We start from the raw sequence: 18,166 nt of genomic DNA on the forward strand, positions 1-18,166 counted from the left end.
CAATCTAGGAGGAAGGCATCGGCCTCGAGACGGTCCGGGGAGTATATCCTTGAACAGAAGAGAGGCAGTTTTTGATTGTCGGGGGAGGCGAACAGATCTATCTGGGGAGTCCCACACGTGTCGAACACCTGTCGCAGCACCTGAGAATGCAGGGACCACTCGTGTGGCTGGAGGAGGCGGCTGAGCCTGTCCGCCAGGCAGTTTTGTTCCCTTGGATGTAAACCGCTCGAAAGGAGATGTTTTGGGAGACCGCCCACTCCCAGAGCTGTAGAGCTTCTTGGCAGAGGGACCAGGACCCCGTCCCTCCTTGCTTGTTTATGTAGTACATCGCCACCTGGTTGTCCGTACGGACGAGAACCACCCGGTCGTGAAGCAGGTGTTGGAAGGCCACCGCGGCGAGATAGATGGCCCGGAGTTCCAACACGTTGATGTGGCAGCGACGATCCTCTGCGGACCACAGACCTTGAGTGCGGAGACCGTCCACATGAGCTCCCCAAGCGTACTCCGATGAGTCCGTGGTTAGGACCTTGTGGTGTGGAGGGGCGAGAAAGAGCAAACCCTTGGAAATATTCGAAGTCGGTCCACCAACGGAACGATCTTCACAAGGAAGGAGTCACTGTCACGTGGCGGTTGATCGGGTCCCGATCCTGTCGCCATTGTGATGCCAAAGTCCACTGTGGTAACTGCAGATGAAGGCGAGCAAGCGGGGTAACGTGGACTGTGGAGGCCATATGGCCGAGGAGCGTCATCATTTGTCGTGCCGAGACCGAGTTCGATCTCGAGACTTGTTGGCTCAGATTTACCAATGCCTCCCGACGCTGAGGGGGGAGGAAGGAGCGAAGGCGGACCGTGTCCAGCACGGCCCCGATGAATTGTAAGGACTGAGAGGAGCGTAGCTGGGATTTTGGGAAATTTATCTCGAACCCCAGACACTGAAGAGAAGTGATAGTCTGTTGGGTCGCTGAGATAGCCCCCTCCCTGGTCGAGTCTTTGATCAACCAATCGTCCAGGTAGGGGAATACCTGCAGACCATGGGAGTGTAAGGCAGCCGCGACCACTACGAGGCACTTCGTGAAGACTCGGGGGGACGAGGACAGGCCGAAGGGGAGGACCCAATATTGCAGGTGAAGGTCTCCCACCTGAAAGCGCAGGAACTTGCGGCAAGCAGGGTGCACCGGAACATGGGTGTAGGCCTCCTTCAGGTCGAGGGAGCAGAGCCAATCGCCCTCGCTGATCAAGGGGTAAAGAATCGGAAGTGAAAGCATCCGGAACTTTTCCCGTACTAGAAACTTGTTCAGGTGTCTCAAGTCTAGGATCGGGCGCAGGTCTCCCATCTTCTTCGGTACCAGGAAGTAACGGGAGTAAAACCCTTGGCCCCTTTGATTTTGGGGGACCGGTTCCACCGCCCGCAGGCGGAGGAGGTCCTGTGCCTCGGAGAGGAGGAGGGGCAACTGCGCTCGGTTGGGAGGGCACGCGCTCGGTGGACTGTCGGGGGGTACCTCTTGAAAGTTGAGCGAGTACCTTGATGAGATCACGCCAAGGACCTATGAGTCCGACGTGATGGCTTTCCAGTGAGGGTAGTAGGCTTGAAGGCGGCCCCCGATGGGGAGGGGGCTCGGTGGAGGTGCGGAGGGGGCCCGCCCCTGTCCGCTCATTCCGTCAAAAGGACGGAGATGGCTTCGCCGACGCCGTGGGCTGTGACTTTGGTGGAGCCCTAGAGTGAGCCTGGGGGCGTCGCAGCGGTGGCCTGGAAAAGGCCGGTGTGGACTTCTGGGGGTAGCGTCGAGGTAATCCCTGGAAGGGGCGAGAGGTCTGTGGTTTAGGCTTCTGTCGGACAAGGGACGCGAATGAGCGTTTGTGCTCAGACAGCCGTTTCGTAGCAGCTTCGATTGTGTCGTCAAAGAGTTCCTTCCCGAGGCAGGGGAGGTTGGCTAGTCGATCTTGCAGGTTGGGGTCCATATCGACGAATCGTAGCCATGCCAGCCGGCGCATGGCCACCGCGAAGGCTGCGACCCTGGAAGATAGCTCGAAGCCGTCGTAAGCGGCGTGGAACAAGTGTAGCCTGAGGTTGGAAAAATCCTCGAGGAGGAGGCTGAACTCTGTCTGGCGAGGGGTGGGTAAGCTCTCCAAGAAGGAGGTGAGCCGCCCAATGAGGTGCTTCAGGTAGGAGGAAAAAGTGAAGGTGTAGTTCAGTACTCTGGCGGTCATCATAGAATTCTGGTACAACCGGCGTCCGAATTTGTCCAGTGTCCGGCCTTCGCGTCCAGGGGGGACCGCCGCGGACACCCTAGAGGGGTGAGCTTTTTTCAAAGATGATTCCACCAGCAGAGATTGGTGGGACAGCTGTGGTTGCTCAAACCCCGGGTGAGGTACCGTCCGGTACTTAGACTCCATTTTGGATGGGACCGCCATCACCATGTAAGGAGTCTCGAGGTTCCTGATAAGGGTCTGCCCGAGTACCGGGTTCAGTGGTAGCCGGAGGGACTCTCGGGGTGGGGAAGGCATGTCCAGCTCCGCCAGGTATTCCTTGGAGTACCTTGAGTCAGATTGTAGGTCCAAGTCAAGGGCATGTCCCATGTCCTGGACGAACCTCGTGAAGGATGGTCGATGGGGTCCCGTGGCCCCTTGCGGGGACGGTGACCGAGACCGCCGTTTGGCTGAGAAGGAAGGAGAAGCCTCCCTCGAATAGCGGGGCTCTCGCTAGGATCCTCGGTCCGATACCGGAGATGCGCTGTGAAAGTGCTCCGGGGTCGAGGACCTGCGTCGCCTCGAGGAGCCCCTCGGGGACGCCGCCGGGGTTCTGGGGACCAACCGGTGCCTGGTCAGGGATCCCTCCCCGGACTCCCTCGGCGAAAGCCTAGGGCCTCGGGCTGGAGCTCCGGACCGAGGGGGAGTCAATAGGAGCTGTGGGTTGGTAAGAGACAGCTCGGTGACCCTTAGTGGCTCCCCCGATCGAGTCGAGGGGGTGCGCCCTCGTACCGGAGGGGAACTCCGGGCTTTCTTAGAGAGGGGTCTCGATTTTCATTTTGAATGCCTCGAATGCCTCGGGGAGGAATCCGATGAAGAGGAGAGGCGACGAGAACGGCGCGGTTTTCCTTGAGGGGTCTCGGCGCGTTGCTCAGGCTGGTCCGGCGCATGCGAGGTCGAGGCCGGTTGAAGGTGAGCCATGGCAGCGGATAGCTCCGTTGTGATCATCGCTCGGAGCAGGTCCTGGAATACGGGCATGGACAGCATCGATGGCATGTCCAAGGCCGCTGTGCTATCCACCGGGGGTGATCTCACTTCGGAGCATTCCCGAGGGGTGGAGGCACGTCCCGAGGTCTTCGGGGTTTTTACCGGGGCCGGGGGTAAGGAGTTTCCATTCTGTGCGGCCATTGTCCCCGAGGTTGGCTTCTTCGACGATGTGGAACCTGAGGAGGGAAGAGGGGACTTACCCGGGGCAGAGGACTTATGAGAGCTCGAGGTCTTCGAAGTCGAGTCCCGAGGCGGGGCCGATGTACTCGAGGCCGAGATCGAGGCCAGGGCCGATCTCGAGGCCGAGGGTTGATTGGTAGCGAATAGCTCTGCCATGCAGGCCCATCGTCGGCGGAGCGCCCGCTGTTGAAAAGTTGCACACCGGGGGCAAGTTTCCGTTGGATGATCGGCCCCCAGGCAAAGGATGCACCAGCGATGCGGGTCTGTGAGAGATAGAAGACGCTCGCACCCGGTGCACTTTTTAAAGCCCGTAATGGGCCGGGACATCCAGGCGGCCGCGGCCAATCAGGCCTCGCGGTCGCGGCGATCCGGGAGCCCCCGGATTGCGAGAAAAAGGCGCGAAAAGCGCGATGAGCAGGAAGAAAAAATTTTTCATTATGCACAGCGACTTTTACGAAGAAAAGAAAAAAAAAAGAAAAATAGTAAATTGCGGTGCAAAGAAGGCACTAGGGCAGCGCTAAGAAAAACGTGTCTTCTTAGCACAGCGGGGGGGTCACGTGATGCAGCCTGTCTGAGCGGACACACTGTCGGAGAGCTCCCGCCCCACGGACGAAATATCGGCGAAAAATCAGCTTCTCTGCATCCCTAACGGAGCCGCGAGTACCTGGCATCGGATGCTATTACCTGCTCCTCCATAGCCCGAAGGAGAGAACACGCCGGAGCGGGGCATGCCAGTAAAATCGGCAAAGGGAACCCGGGACAAGCCCTCTCTCACCCCCTCCAAAATGGCGGCGGAACCGGCCACTTTCACAATCCCGGCTGGTGACTGGATCACAGACATCATGCGTTCAGTTTCGGCGGCGCTGGCGGACAGGCTAAATAAAATACAGTCGGCTGTGGATGAGATGAATGAGAAGTTTGATTCCCACAGCCGATGGCTAGCGGAAGTGGAGCAGCGAGTGTCCGACCAGGAGGACACGTGCTCGGGCCTAACCACCCAGGTGGAGGAACTGCAAAAAAACAACCGGGAGCTACTGGCAGCCCTGGACGAACAGGAGAACAGGAGCCGCCGAAATAATCTGCGGTTGATCGGGCTCCCGGAGACGGTAAGCGAGCAGGACCTTTACGATGCCTTTAGCAAGTGGCTGCCGGAGCAATTTGGCTTGGCCGGGGGCGCTGAGAGTTTCACGTGTGAGCGGGCACATCGCATTGGAGCTCGGCCGGCGGAGGGGGGGAGAGCGAGGACTGCAATAGCCCGATATGTTAACTGGCGTGAAAAGGAAATGCTACTCCGGGCCTATCGCAGGGCTGGGGCCCTGGACTACAAGGGATCTCGGGTCCTCGTGTTCAATGATTATTCCGTGCGGGTGGCGGCCCAACGCAAGACCATGGCGCCCTCCTGCACGGACCTCCATAACAGAGGAATCAAATTCGCGCTGGTGTACCCGGCGAATCTTCGGGTCTGGCATGATGGCAAAACCCTGACTTTCCACTCTGGAGATGAAGCCAAGGCGTTTCTGGCTAAATTACCTGCTAGCTAAACTTCCTCTGTCTGATATAGCTAAAGAGGGTATGCATGTCATCTAACTTTTCCTTCTCTGCTGCACTGAGGGCTAAGAGTGCGGAGATGGCGGCTGCTTCAGTGTTTTCTTCTAACATGTCCTATGGATGTGAGACTCTGGCTACCGTGGAGTGTACAATTCCCCAGGTCGAGAACCAGCCACTGAGCTGGATGCGGGGGGACTATCCTGGCGGACTGCATACCTTGGTGATCTTTGTGCTGACAAGGGGCCCAACTCCATTCCTGGCCCCTCTCCATCAGCTGGGCCCTCTGGGATCTGCCTGGCAGGGAATGTAGCGGCCAATTTGACATCTGATCCGGTATACTGTGGCATTTACACGACATCTGGCATGGACTTGATTAGAGACACCTTACTGAATTCAGCGTTATGTTTATGTTTATTTTTGCAGGGATAATAGGACCTTATGGGATGCAGAGGGGGAGAGACATGAGGGGGGGGGAGTTCTCCGGGCAGGCTGGGGGGTACACATGGGTGTGTATGCTGACGGGAAGGGTGCAGCATGGGGGGCTGGGGAGAGGGGGGGGGTTGCTGGGGGGCTGCGGGGGAGATTATGTGTGGGGGTGTGTGAATGCGGTGTGGTTGTGTGGGGGGGGGGTACGTGGGGGCTCAGGTTGCTGGGACATGGGGCATTTGGCAGCTGAGGGAGGCGAGGCTTAGCTGGGAGGCCTCGTCCGCACCTATCTGTTATTTCTGCCAAGGCTCAGTTCTTGAATGGCTGGTGAAAAATGGATGATTCCTTGGGCTCCTGGGAAGTTGCTGGCCCCCGGGGTTGTGCAATATGTAACCTGTCCCTCTCTCTGCTATGGCTGATCTAAAGATTGCCACCTTCAATGTTGATGGCATCAGGTCCCCGGTTAAAAGATCCCGCATACTCACCCACTTGCGTAACCTGAAAGCGGATGTGGCCTTTTTACAGGAGACCCACCTAACTCAGATTGAACATTCCAAATTGAGGAGGAATTGGGTCGGGGAAGTCTTCTCCTCTACTTCTGGGGGCCGACAGAGGGGGGTGGCTATTTTATTTCATAAGCGGCTACCTTTTGTCTTGCATAAACAAATGACGGATTGGGAGGGGAGATATGTTATTGTCATGGGGGAGGTCTGGGGTCTAAAGCTGTTGCTCTGTAATTTATATGCACCGAACTCTTACTGTCATAAATTTTTCTCCACAGTTCTTTCTATGGTATCGGCCCACCCGGATTACCAGGTGATCCTGGGGGGAGACATGAACATCACTGCAGACCCAGGGGTGGATTGCAAGCCTCCAAGGGGTAGTTTAAGGGACCATGATAATAAGGGGGTGGGATTCTTGGCACAGCATCTAGGCCTGGTGGACGTCTGGCGGGCATTGCACCCGTATGATTCGGATTTTACCTTTTATTCACATGTCCACAAAGTGTACGCACGCCTAGATTATATATTACTGGACCAAAGGTTGTTCCCCAGAGTCACTAGATCGGACATAGTGGAAGCTACGGTATCCGACCACGCTACCGTGGATCTTACCCTGACCCTCGCAGCTGGTAGCAGGGCCTCTTCTTGGAAAATGGCATTGTATTTGTATCATGATCAGGAATTTCGAACATACCTGCGGGCGCAATGGGTAGATTATCAGGCCACGAACAATACTCCTGAAATAGGACCGGTATCTTATTGGTACGCATCTAAGGCAGTCCTGAGGGGCCACGTGATTGCATACACGGCTGCCAAGCGCCGGGCTAGGGGGGCGGAACTTTTATCACTTACGCGACAACTGCATTAATTCCGCAGGGCCCATATTTCCTCTTTGTCGGATTCTGATAGAACGGAACATAAGAGAATCCGAGACCGCATTGAGATCTTACTTCATCAGCGAGCGGAACAAACACTTGCGTTTCAGCGGTACAACATGCACAGGTGGGGGGGGGAAAAACGGGGAAACTCCTGGCGAACCTTGTGCGACCATATAAAAAACGCCAACTCATCATGGCGATTCGCGACACCAGGGGAACCCGGCATGAGGGGGAACGCCAAATTGCTGAACAGTTTGTCAAGTATTACGAGTCCCTGTATGGTAAACGGCCGCTAGATGAGACCGCTCTTGCAGAATTTTTCTGGGGCCTATCTCTACCTCACCTGGAGGAGGAGCAGTCTGCATCGCTGAGTCTCCCTATATCTGAGACTGAACTCCGAGTCTCCATCCGGTCCCCCAAATTGGCGAAAGCTCCGGGTCCGGATGGGTTTGGTCCTGAATATTATCGGATTCTTGAGGACCTGGTAGCACAACCCCTGAGTTCCATGTATAACGCAGTGGCAGAGACGGGAGGCCCCTTTCCGGACAATATGGCCCACATAGTTCTGCTCCCAAAGCCCGGTAAGGATCCGGACTTGGTGGGGTCATTTCGTCCCATCTCCCTTCTAGATCAAGATATTAAACTCCTGGCCGTGACATTGGCGAGGCGCTTGAACCGTTTCCTCCCTGATCTTGTCCATCCGGATCAGGTTGGGTTCGTACCAGGCCGATACGCTTCTATGAACTTGCTGAAAGTCTTGGGCGCGATTTACGACAGAGTGGGTCCGGGAGGCCAGGAGGCGGTGGCAGGACTAGATATGGAAAAAGCATTTGACAGCATTTCATGGGACTACCTCTTTTGGGTTTTACGCAGGGGAGGTTTTCGGGGCGGGTTTCTGGCATGGGTGACGGCTTTATATCATGACCCCAGGGCGCGCTTAATGATTAACGGGGGCTTAACTGGGGACTTTAGCCTGCAGAGAGGTACGAGACAGGGTTGCCCTCTATCCCCTCTTCTTTTCCTGTTGGCTATAGAGCCCCTAGCAGCCAAGATCCGACAGGATGAGGACATCAAGGGTATAGTGGTCAGAGGGCAAAAATGCAAAATCAGCTTATTTGCCGATGACATCTTACTCTATGTTGACCAGGTTTCTGAGCACCTGCCTAGAGCACTGGCGGTGATCCGAGCCTTCGGAGCCTTGTCTGGTTTACAAGTTAATTGTAGCAAGTCGGAACTCCTCCTGCTGTCAGGGGGCCCGCCGCAGCCTTGGCATGCGGTGTTGCCCATTACCCCAGCGACTAAACCAATGCGCTATTTGGGTATTTATCTCAGTACCGATCTGCCCACTCTTTATAATGCCAATGTTAGGCGACAACTGGACGCCATTGGAAAATTGTGTCAGGCTTGGCAGGAGCTGCCATTGGGTATCCTGGGACGGGTAGCTTTGGTAAAAATGGTTTTGTTCCCGAAACTTCTGTATCCCCTGCAGACTATGCCCCTTTGGCTTAGCAGGCGGGACGAATATGCTTTTAAATCTGCTATTTCTCGTTTCATATGGAGGTCCCGGACACCTCGGATAGCGATGTCCAAACTCACTTTGGATAAAGGCCTGGGGGGACTCAATGTCCCGGATATTCGGCTTTATAATGTAGCGTCTCTTATGCGATGGATCCATGAGGGCTACACTGGGTGCTATCGTTATTCCCCTCGGGGCTGGCTAGTCGACTGGAGCTCCCCTTTTCACTTTCTGAATACATTACACCGTCAGGACGATCCGGGGAGGCGATACCTTGTTCCCCTCCGTTTTCTACGACCATTCCGAATGGCATGGCGCTGGTGGCGGCGCAGACAGCGGTTGTCGACGGAGGTGTCTCCTTTTCTGCGTCTGGTGGGGAACTCCAGGTTTCAACCGGGCTGGGGTAGATCAGTATTTCAGCATTGGGCAACTCGAGGCTGCGAAGCAATGTAACACCTCCTTGAGTTATCTCATGATGGATTCCCATCCTTCCAACAAACGCGGGATGTGTGGGGCCTTCCTTCTTGTTACCTATTTTCTTACTTCCAAGTGCGCCACTACTGGGATGCTGAGCGTAGAGGGGGTGATAAAATTTGGGTTAAGGGCCCTCTGGACACTCTGTTTTCGGTCACCCCGCCCATAGCCAATTCCCTTGCTCACTGGTACAGAGTACTCAAAACATCTCTTCCCTTGTCGGTGCTCACTCCTGTGCGTTCTGCCTGGGAAAGGGACCTAGGACAGGAAATATCTGAACCACAATTTCTAGCTTGTTTCAGCACTCTATACTCTTACACTAAATCTGCTGACTTTCAAGAACTTCAGTATAAGATTCTCCACCGGGCCTACTTCACTGTTCAGCGAGGTGCGCGCATAGGGCTCTGGGACAGTGATTCGTGTGTCAAATGCAAGACCAGTGTAGGCACGCACCTCCACTCTTTTCTGGAATGCCCCAAATTGGATGTATGGAGGGAGGCCCTCACCCTACTGGAGCGTGCTGTGCAACGTACTGTTGAATGGGACTATGGGTTTCTCCTCCTGGGTCTGCAGACATCCCTCCAGGATCAGGGTTTCACTGTCCCCCAATGCAGGTTCTTTTATAATGTAATTCTTGTAGTGAAAAAACTGATTTTGACTTATTGGATGTAGGCGGAGCCGCCTCCGATCCCGCACTGGAGGAATAGACTTCGGGAAGTCACCCAGTTCGAAATTCGATTGTATGCCCGGTCTCCGAGTGTGCTTAAACAGCATTATGTAGGTCTGTGGGAGAGACTGAGGGACCTGGTGCCATCACATGAACAGGAAGGGGGACTGGCGCCCATCTAGATGTTACAATCTCTGTTCTCCTTGTACACAGTCCATGATATGCTCTGATGATTCTTCTCGCTCCTATGCTTTGATGTCCCAGGGACGCGAGGGAGGGAGGGAGGGAGGGGAGCGAGAGAATGTGTGCTTAGTTTGAGAGGTGTGGATGGTGTAGTGTGTGATCAAAAAAAAGAAAAATGGGTGTGGGATTGCCGTCCCCACTGGGCGACTTTATCTATTTCTGCTGTCCTATACCACTTATAGCCCTGGCAGCCTTTTGCACCTGTTGCACCCTGTACTGTGCGGGGGGATCTGTTTGGGGGGCTATGCCTCTGTTATTGTTCTTATGCTAATTATGGACACTTACTGCCACAATGTAGTTTGATGTTGCGCCCTGTTGGGTGGTGTATCTTTCACTGCTAATAAAAATACGTTTAAAAAAAAAAAAAAAGCACAGCGGAAAAAATCGAACTGGAGACCATGAGGAGGGGATGCGCCCTCTAGTGGAGCAGGAGGCACACATGCATGGTGCAGCCAGCAAGCTTGAATCTTCAATCAAGTTTGCTTGAAATGCTGTCCGCATCGGGGCTCCGTAGATGACGTCACCCACATGTGAGAATATCATGCCTGCTTGTCCTGGGATAAAGTTCTTTTTTTTTTTTTTTTTTAAACCGTCAAAAATAAAAACGAATTACTAAACTCGAAAGAAAAAAAAAACATAGAATAGAAATCAAAAGACATGAAGCGGGAAGGCAACAAAAAACTGAGTTCAATGAAAAACTTCTTCACTCTGCAGAAAACAAAGAACTGAGGGGCTCATGCTGGTGTCGGGCAGGAAGGCACTTGAGCATACACAGTGCAGGCAGGTGCTAAGTTTTTCAACTTAAAGTGACAGTTCACTTATCAAACTATCCGTACCAGGCTCCATGGTTGACATCACCCATATGTGAGAATATGCTGCCTGCTTGTCCTAGGATAATCCATTTCCTTTAGCAAAATCAGGGTTAATGAATATCAAAAGGAAGTCAGGAAAAACATATGTATCAAAAAAGAACTGACTTCTTGTTGCTTGTCCTAGGATAATGGCAAGTTCTCCAATACCTGGAGACAGCAAAACATCCTCACACCTTCATTCTATCACCACATGTTTGATTGCAAGTATAATGTTCTTACTGTGGAATGCTGAATTTACTTTACACCAGATATAATAGGACATGTGTTGTCCAAAGAATTCAACTTTTGACTCGTCTGTCCAACGAGCATTATCCCAAAAGGTTTGGGATCATCCAGGTGTGCTTTTCCAAACGTGAGACAAGCAGTGATGGTGAGGAGCAGTTTAATGGTTAGTGCAGCAGCTTGAGAACCAGGGTAATTGGGTTTGATTCCCACTGCAGATCCTTGTGACTCGGGCAAGTCACAAACCTTCCATTGCCCCCAGATAAAAAAATATGTACCAGTATATAGAATATAATTTGACTGTGACCACAGAAATGCGGTATATTAAATCCCAATCCCCTTTCCCTGGCTTGCTGAAATCAAGCCTGGCTGTGTTCAGTCTACTAAATCAATTAAATTTGATCAATTGGATGGCCGAGTAATTACTTTTTCACATGGGTGATATGGTTGTTGGATTACTTTGTTCCTTAAATATATGAAGTAATTTAAAAATTATGTTGTGTTACTCAAGTTTCCTTTGTCTAATAAATATTACAGTATGTTTAAAGATCAGAAACCATTCATTCTGTGTAGCAATGACATATGCAATAACAGAAGATATAGGGGGGACTTTCATTTTACTGTACATTAGGGAATACGCAAAAGGCAAATTCTGAACAGAAATAAAAGACTCCTTTGCAAAATCCTAACTCTGGTTGCCTACCAAAGCTGGCACTTATGTGCATACTTACCCCTCCTGCCTTCAGCAACTTCCGTAGAAAATCCTTGGTGGGGTTATTGAAGGTGAGCTTCTCACAGCGCAAGTGGTTCACAGGGGGATTTCCCTCCAGATTCAAGAACAGGTCATACGTGAAACATACCTTCTTCGGTTCTTCCTGGAACCAGGAAAGGAGAGCATCACAGCTGAGCTAGCATGATTTCAAACTTGATACAACCTGAGCTATTAAAAAAAAATAATAATTCAGATAAATTTACAAATTTACCAAGATCATCTCCTGATTCTCAACTATTTCAAGATACAGTTGTTACAGGACCAAATGAATCAATTTTCATTGACAACAGTAGTATGCCTAGTGTGTCTTCTGATGTTGCATAACTACATAACTTCTAAACTCCTATGATAGCAGGGTTTATGTAAATTTTTGATAATTTACCCTGGAAGCTGCACAAGGGGGAGATGTAAAAGGAAATGGCAATAATTGTTTGGTATTAAATTTCCATATTCGGTTGCTTGTGACTGCTCTTGGTTGCTCTTGGTTTTTTGGGATGTTTTGTAATTTTCAAAGTGTGTCTCAGTTATGTTGTGGTGACTGACTGTATATCACCCCAAGTAATTCTACCCTCACTGTACATATGTAAATTATAACCCATTTGTCAATGCATTATGCATGTCAACCCGTAACCCATTCTGAGCTCATTGGGGAGGACGAGATATAAATCTAACTAAATATTATTACATAAAAGATGACCTCTGGAATTCCAGAAGCCTCTTGTTTTTAAATCACCAGCCCTAGTTAAAGCTACTCATCTATACCCAACTCCTTTCAAGAGTTCTGGTGTATTTTTTTCCTTTTTAGGGCTGTTGCACATTTAAGCATGCATAAAGCAATGTTACTTACCGTAACAGTTGTTATCCAGGGACAGCAGGCAGCTATTCTCACTAGTGGGTGATGTCATCAGACAGAGCCCCGGTACGGACGTCTCACAAGCACGTGTTGCTTGTAGAAACTTAAAGTTTCTAGATGCCCGCACCGCGCATGCGCCGGTGCCTTCCTACCCGGAGATCCGGGCGTGTCTCCTCAGTTCAGGTAGCTAGCCTGAGAAGCCAACCCAGGGGAGGTGGGTGGGACGTGAGAATAGCTGCCTGCTGTCCCTGGATAACAACTGTTACGGTAAGTAACATTGCTTTATCCCAGGACAAGCAGGCAGGTATTCTCACTAGTGGGTGACCTCCAAGCTAACCTCAGTGGGATGGAGGGGGAGTTGGCGACTTAAGAGAATAAATTTTTCAATACTGTTTGGCCAAACTGTCCATCCCGTCTGGAGAGGGTATCCAGACAATAATGTGAGGTGAATGTGTGAACCGAGGACCAGGTGGCAGCCTTGCAAATTTCCTCGATTGGTGTTGATCTGAGGAATGCTACTGAGGCTGCCATTGCTCTGACCTTATGGGCTGTGACCTTACAAGGGAGTGATAATCCAGCCTGGGCATAGCAGAAAGAGATACAAGCCGCCATCCAGTTAGAGATGGTGCGCTTTGATACGGGTCTTCCCAACTTGTTAGGATCGAAGGAGACAAAAAGTTGAGGAGTGGTTCTGTGTGGCTTGGTGCGATCCAGGTAGAAAGCCAAGGCACGTTTACAGTCCAGAGTGTGAAGGGCCGATTCTCCGTGGTGAGAATGAGGCTTAGGGAAGAATACTGGAAGTACAATGGATTGGTTGAGATGAAATTCGGAGACCACCTTAGGCAGGAATTTCGGGTGAGTGCGGAGGACCACCTTGTCATGGTGGAATACTGTGAATGGTGGGTCCGCCATCAATGCCTGGAGTTCGCTGACTCTGCGAGCGGACGTAAGGGCTACAAGGAAAAGCACTTTCCAGGTGAGATACTTCAGAGGGGCCCTGTTGAGTGGTTCAAACGGGGGCTTCATGAGGTGGGAAAGGACTACATTGAGGTCCCAAACCACTGGGGGTGGTTTGAGAGGAGGGTTAACATGGAAGAGTCCTTTCATAAATCTGGCGACCACCGGATGGGCCGAGAGGGGTTTCCCTTGTAGAGGCTGGTGGAACGCCGCAATAGCGCTCAGGTGGACTCGTATGGATGTGGACTTGAGCCCAGATTGAGATAGGTGCAGGAGATAGTCCAGCACGGAGGATAAGGAAGCTCGCTGAGGTTCCTTTGACTTAGAAACGCACCATGAGGAGAATCTGGTCCATTTCTGGGAGTAGCATTGTCGAGTGGCGGGCTTCCTGGAAGCTTCCAAGACTTCCCTCACTTCTTGTGAGAATTGGTGAGGGGTTACGTTGAGAGGAACCAAGCTGTCAGGTGGAGAGACTGCAGGTTGGGATGAAGTAGTGATCCTTGATGTTGAGTAAGTAGTGAAGGAAACACTGGAAGTGGTACTGGTTCCCTGCTGCTGAGTTGAAGTAGGAGGGAGAACCAAGGTTGTCTGGGCCACCGAGGGGCTATTAGAATCATGGTGGCCCGTTCGAGTTTCAGCTTGACCAGAGTCTTCTGGATCAGCGGGAATGGTGGGAACGCATATAGAAATCGTTTCCCCCAGTTCAGTAGAAAAGCATCTGCCTCGAGGCGATGAGGAGTGTAGATCCTGGAGCAAAACTGAGGCAGTTTGGCGTTGTGGGGAGCCGCAAAGAGGTCTATCTGAGGCGTCCCCCATTGCGTGAAGATTTGGTGAAGGGGGTTGGAATGGAGAGTCCATTCGTGCGGTTGTAGCAGACGGCTTAGTTTGTCTGCTAGGACGTTGTTCTCCCCCTGGATGTATACTGCTCTGAGTAGGGCGTTGTGGCGCACCGCCCAGTCCCAGACTCGTAGAGCTTCCTGGCAAAGGAGGGACGAGCCCGTGCCCCCTTGCTTGTTGATGTAATACATGGCAGCCTGATTGTCTGTGCGAATGAGGATTACCATGTCGTGAAGTAGATGTTGGAAAGCTTGGAGCGCATTGAAGATGGCTCTGAGTTCTAGTAGATTGATTTGGTGTAGTCTTTCCGCACTGGTCCAGAATCCTTGGGTGCGGAGACCCTCCAGGTGGGCCCCCCATGCGTAATTCGACGAATCGGTTGTGAGAACTTTCTGATGGGGGGGAGAGTGCATCAGCAAACCTCTGGATAGATTCGAAGAGGTCATCCACCAAAGTAGAGACTGCCGAAGAGCAGGTGTGACTACGATGCGTTTGGATAGTGGATCGGATGTCTGATTCCACTGTGATGCCAGGGTCCACTGGGGGATCCTGAGGTGGAGTCTGGCAAAGGGTGTCACGTGTACTGTGGAGGCCATATGGCCCAGGAGCACCATCAGTTGTCTCGCCGGTAGGGTTTGGCGAGTAGCCACCGACTGGCAGAGATGAAGAAGAGACTCCATGCGTTGCCGGGGCAGGAATGCTCGGAGTCGGGTGGTGTCCAGGACCGCTCCGATGAAGGGGAGGGACTGGGTGGGTTGTAGATGGGACTTGGAGAAGTTGATCTCGAAGCCCAAATTCTGGAGGAAGTAGGTTGTAGCCAAGGCCGCCGAAGTGACCTCTGGGGCTGACGGGGCCTTGATGAGCCAGTCGTCGAGGTATGGAAAGACCTGTAGACCCCTGTCCCGGAGTGCTGCGGCCACTACCACCAGGCACTTTGTGAAGACTCTGGGGGACGAAGATAGGCCGAATGGTAGCACTCGATACTGTAGGTGCAGATTTCCCACCCGAAATCTGAGGAACTTTCGGGAGGCCGGGTGAATGGGGATGTGAGTGTAGGCCTCCTTGAGATCCAGGGAGCATAACCAGTCGTTCTGCTTGAGGAGGGGGTATAGAGAAGCCAAAGTCAACATGCGAAACTTCTCTTTGACCAGGAACTTGTTGAGGGCCCGAAGGTCTAAAATGGGTCGCAGGTCGCCCGTTTTCTTCGGGACGAGGAAGTACCGGGAGTAAAACCCTCGGTTCAATTGGTCTGACGGGACCGTCTCGACAGCCCGAAGCTGAAGTAAGGTTTGGACTTCCTGAAGAAGAAGGGCGGTCTGCGTCGAGCTTGAAGGATACTCTCTTGGAGGATGGTCCGGGGGGACCCGGTGGAATTGAAGAGAGTATCCTTCTCTTATGATGGAGAGGACCCATAGGTCCGTGGTTATGGCCTCCCATCTGTGGTAAAAAAGATGGAGGCGGCCCCCTATGGGAGAGGCCGAGGTTATGCTCCCGGGAGGGGCGTCAAAAGGGCTGGGGAGCCTTAGGTACAGCGGGTGGCTGGACTTTTTGCTGAGACTTCTGGGGGGGTTGTCTCTTCGCAGGCTGTCTCGCAGCGGGCGTTTGTCTGGGCATGTAACGCCGCTGGTAAATCAGGGGTGGCCTGGAAGGTCGAGACTGTTGAGGTTTGGGTTTGGGCCGTAGGATGGATTGAAAGGATTTTTCATGATCCGACAGCTTCTTGGTAACAGTTTCGATAGACTCATCGAACAGGTCAGCTCCAGCACATGGTACGTTGGCGAGTCTGTCCTGTAGGTTGGGATCCATATCGATAGTACGGAGCCATGCCAGGCGACGCATAGCTACCGCGCTTGCGGCGGCGCGTGCCGAGAGTTCGAATGCATCGAAGGAGGATTGCATCAGCTGGAGTCGTAATTGGGAGAGGGAGGCTACCACTTCCTCGAACTCGAATCGAGCTTGGTTGTCTATGAACGGAGTGAACTTGCGGAGTACTGGCAAGAAGAACTCCAGATAGGAAGAGAAAAAGAAGTTGTAGTTTAGCACCCGTGACGCCATCATGGAGTTTTGGTAGAATTTTCTACCAAATTTGTCCATCGTTCTTCCCTCTCGGCCCGGCGGTACAGAGGCGTAGACCTGGGAGGGATGAGAGCGTTTAAGGGAGGACTCGACCAGTAGGGATTGGTGGGAGAGTTGGGGGCCCTCGAACCCTTTATGGTGCACGATGCGGTATCGAGCATCGAGTTTGCTGGGGATCGCCGGTATGGAATACGGCGTTTCGAAGCACTGCATGAAGGTCTGGTCCAGTAATTTATGCAAGGGGAGCCGAAGCGACTCCGTTGGAGGGTTAGGTAAGTGCATGGTGTCCAGATACTCTTTGGAGTATCTGGAGCCCGTGTCAAGGGTCACATCCAGATCATCCGCCATTTGTCAGAGGAATGATGAGAAGGACAATTGTTCCGCCAGCGTCGGCCTGTGGGACGGGCTGGAGGAGGATGAGGCCTCCAGGTCTGTGGACATCGGGGAGTGACAAGGAGAATCGGGTACCGATGACTCCTCGTACTCCGGGCCCCTCGGAGGGGACACCTCTGATGAGGAGTATCCCCTACGTTGCAGTTTTTTCTGCGGTGACACCTCCGAATGGCGTGAGGAGTGCCAGGATGAGTGTCTCGATCGGTGCCCGTCTCGGTGGCGGGACGGGGATCGGGATCGTCTGTGCATCGCATGGTCTCCCGAGGCCCCCAAGTGGATAGGGCTGGAAGCGGTGGATCGCAACTGGGTTTGCGATGCGGGTTCTTGCGATGCTACCCAAGTCTGGTAAGGAGTACGGAAGAACTCTTCCTGACTATGCCCAGGGCTTCGAGTATCGAGCGGAGGTCTGGTCCCATGTTGGCGCGGAGGCGTAATGGGTTCTAATGGCGGCATATCGGTAAGCGAGGCTTGCCGCGTGGGCATCGCCGCCCTCCCCCCGTTCGTCCTCGTCGGTTGTCGAGGTCGAACGGTGTGGGGGAGGGGGAGGGGGCGGACCGCCCCTTTGGATCGGTACCGGGAGGTCACCCTGTATGGCAGCGATGAGCCCGGGTCCGATGGTCTGCATGAGCTCAACGAATTGAGCTTCCAGCACGGACCGTAGCGAAGCCGATACGGGAGGGATCCGCACCGAAAGGGGGTCCTCCTGCACGGACATCGCGCTCCTTCGAGGTCGAGTGCTTCTGCTTAGTAGCTTTCGGCACTTTGATGACCATTGGTGGCACTGTGGAAGGAAGAGGTACCTGAACCGAGGAGACCGGGGCAGGCACCGACGTCGAGCTCGTGGATGGTGTCGGGGTGAGCGATGCCGGTTTCACCACACTCGATGCAGGGGTGGTCGATGCCGGTTTCGCCCGAACCGGGGAGGTATCAGATGAAGTGGAGGCTGTGGGATCCTTAGCTGCGTCCATCTTGAACATCGATTCCCACAATAGGCAACGCCGCTTGAATGAGCGTGCCGTAAGGGTAGAGCAAGGCCCGCACGATTTCGGGATGTGGTCAAGGCCCAAACACTGCAAACAGCGCCAGTGAGGGTCCGTGAGTGAAATCGCGCGTTGGCACTTGCTGCACTTCTTAAACCCGGTGATTGGCCGGGACATAGGCCGGAAAATCTCCGCCGCGAGGTCGAAGCCAGTGGGCCTGAGCCACGTGGCCGGCCCGTTCGACCCGCCGGAGGAAATAATCTTCTCCTTTTTTTTTTTTTTTTTTTTTGAAAAAGAAAAGAACTGTTAACTGTAATTAAAAGAAAACGAAAACGCGGACAAGGAAGGCAAATTTAACTGAATTCAGCTAGCGCATGAAGAAGTTGAACTTCTCAGCTCCGCGGAAAAGAAAGAACTGAGGAGACACGCCCGGATCTCCGGGTAGGAAGGCACCGGCGCATGCGCGGTGCGGGCATCTAGAAACTTTAAGTTTCTACAAGCAACACGTGCTTGTGAGACGTCCGTACCGGGGCTC

At 53.0% G+C, this 18,166-nt stretch overlaps 1 protein-coding gene across 5 annotated transcripts in view; it reads right to left on the reverse strand.

The window, feature by feature from the left end:
- Positions 1-18,166, reverse strand: part of MLLT1 (MLLT1 super elongation complex subunit) — a 310,004-nt gene that overhangs the window by 111,011 nt on the left and 180,827 nt on the right. For all 5 annotated transcript variants that reach the window (XM_033956582.1, XM_033956581.1, XM_033956583.1 and 2 more), the window contains one exon: positions 11,495-11,638. In XM_033956582.1, coding sequence (XP_033812473.1) covers positions 11,495-11,638 — 144 coding nt within the window. The remainder of the gene's footprint in view (positions 1-11,494; positions 11,639-18,166) is intronic.

This window comes from Geotrypetes seraphini, chromosome 8 (genome assembly GCF_902459505.1).
Source record: "Geotrypetes seraphini chromosome 8, aGeoSer1.1, whole genome shotgun sequence".
Classification (NCBI taxonomy): Eukaryota; Metazoa; Chordata; class Amphibia; order Gymnophiona; family Dermophiidae; genus Geotrypetes; species Geotrypetes seraphini.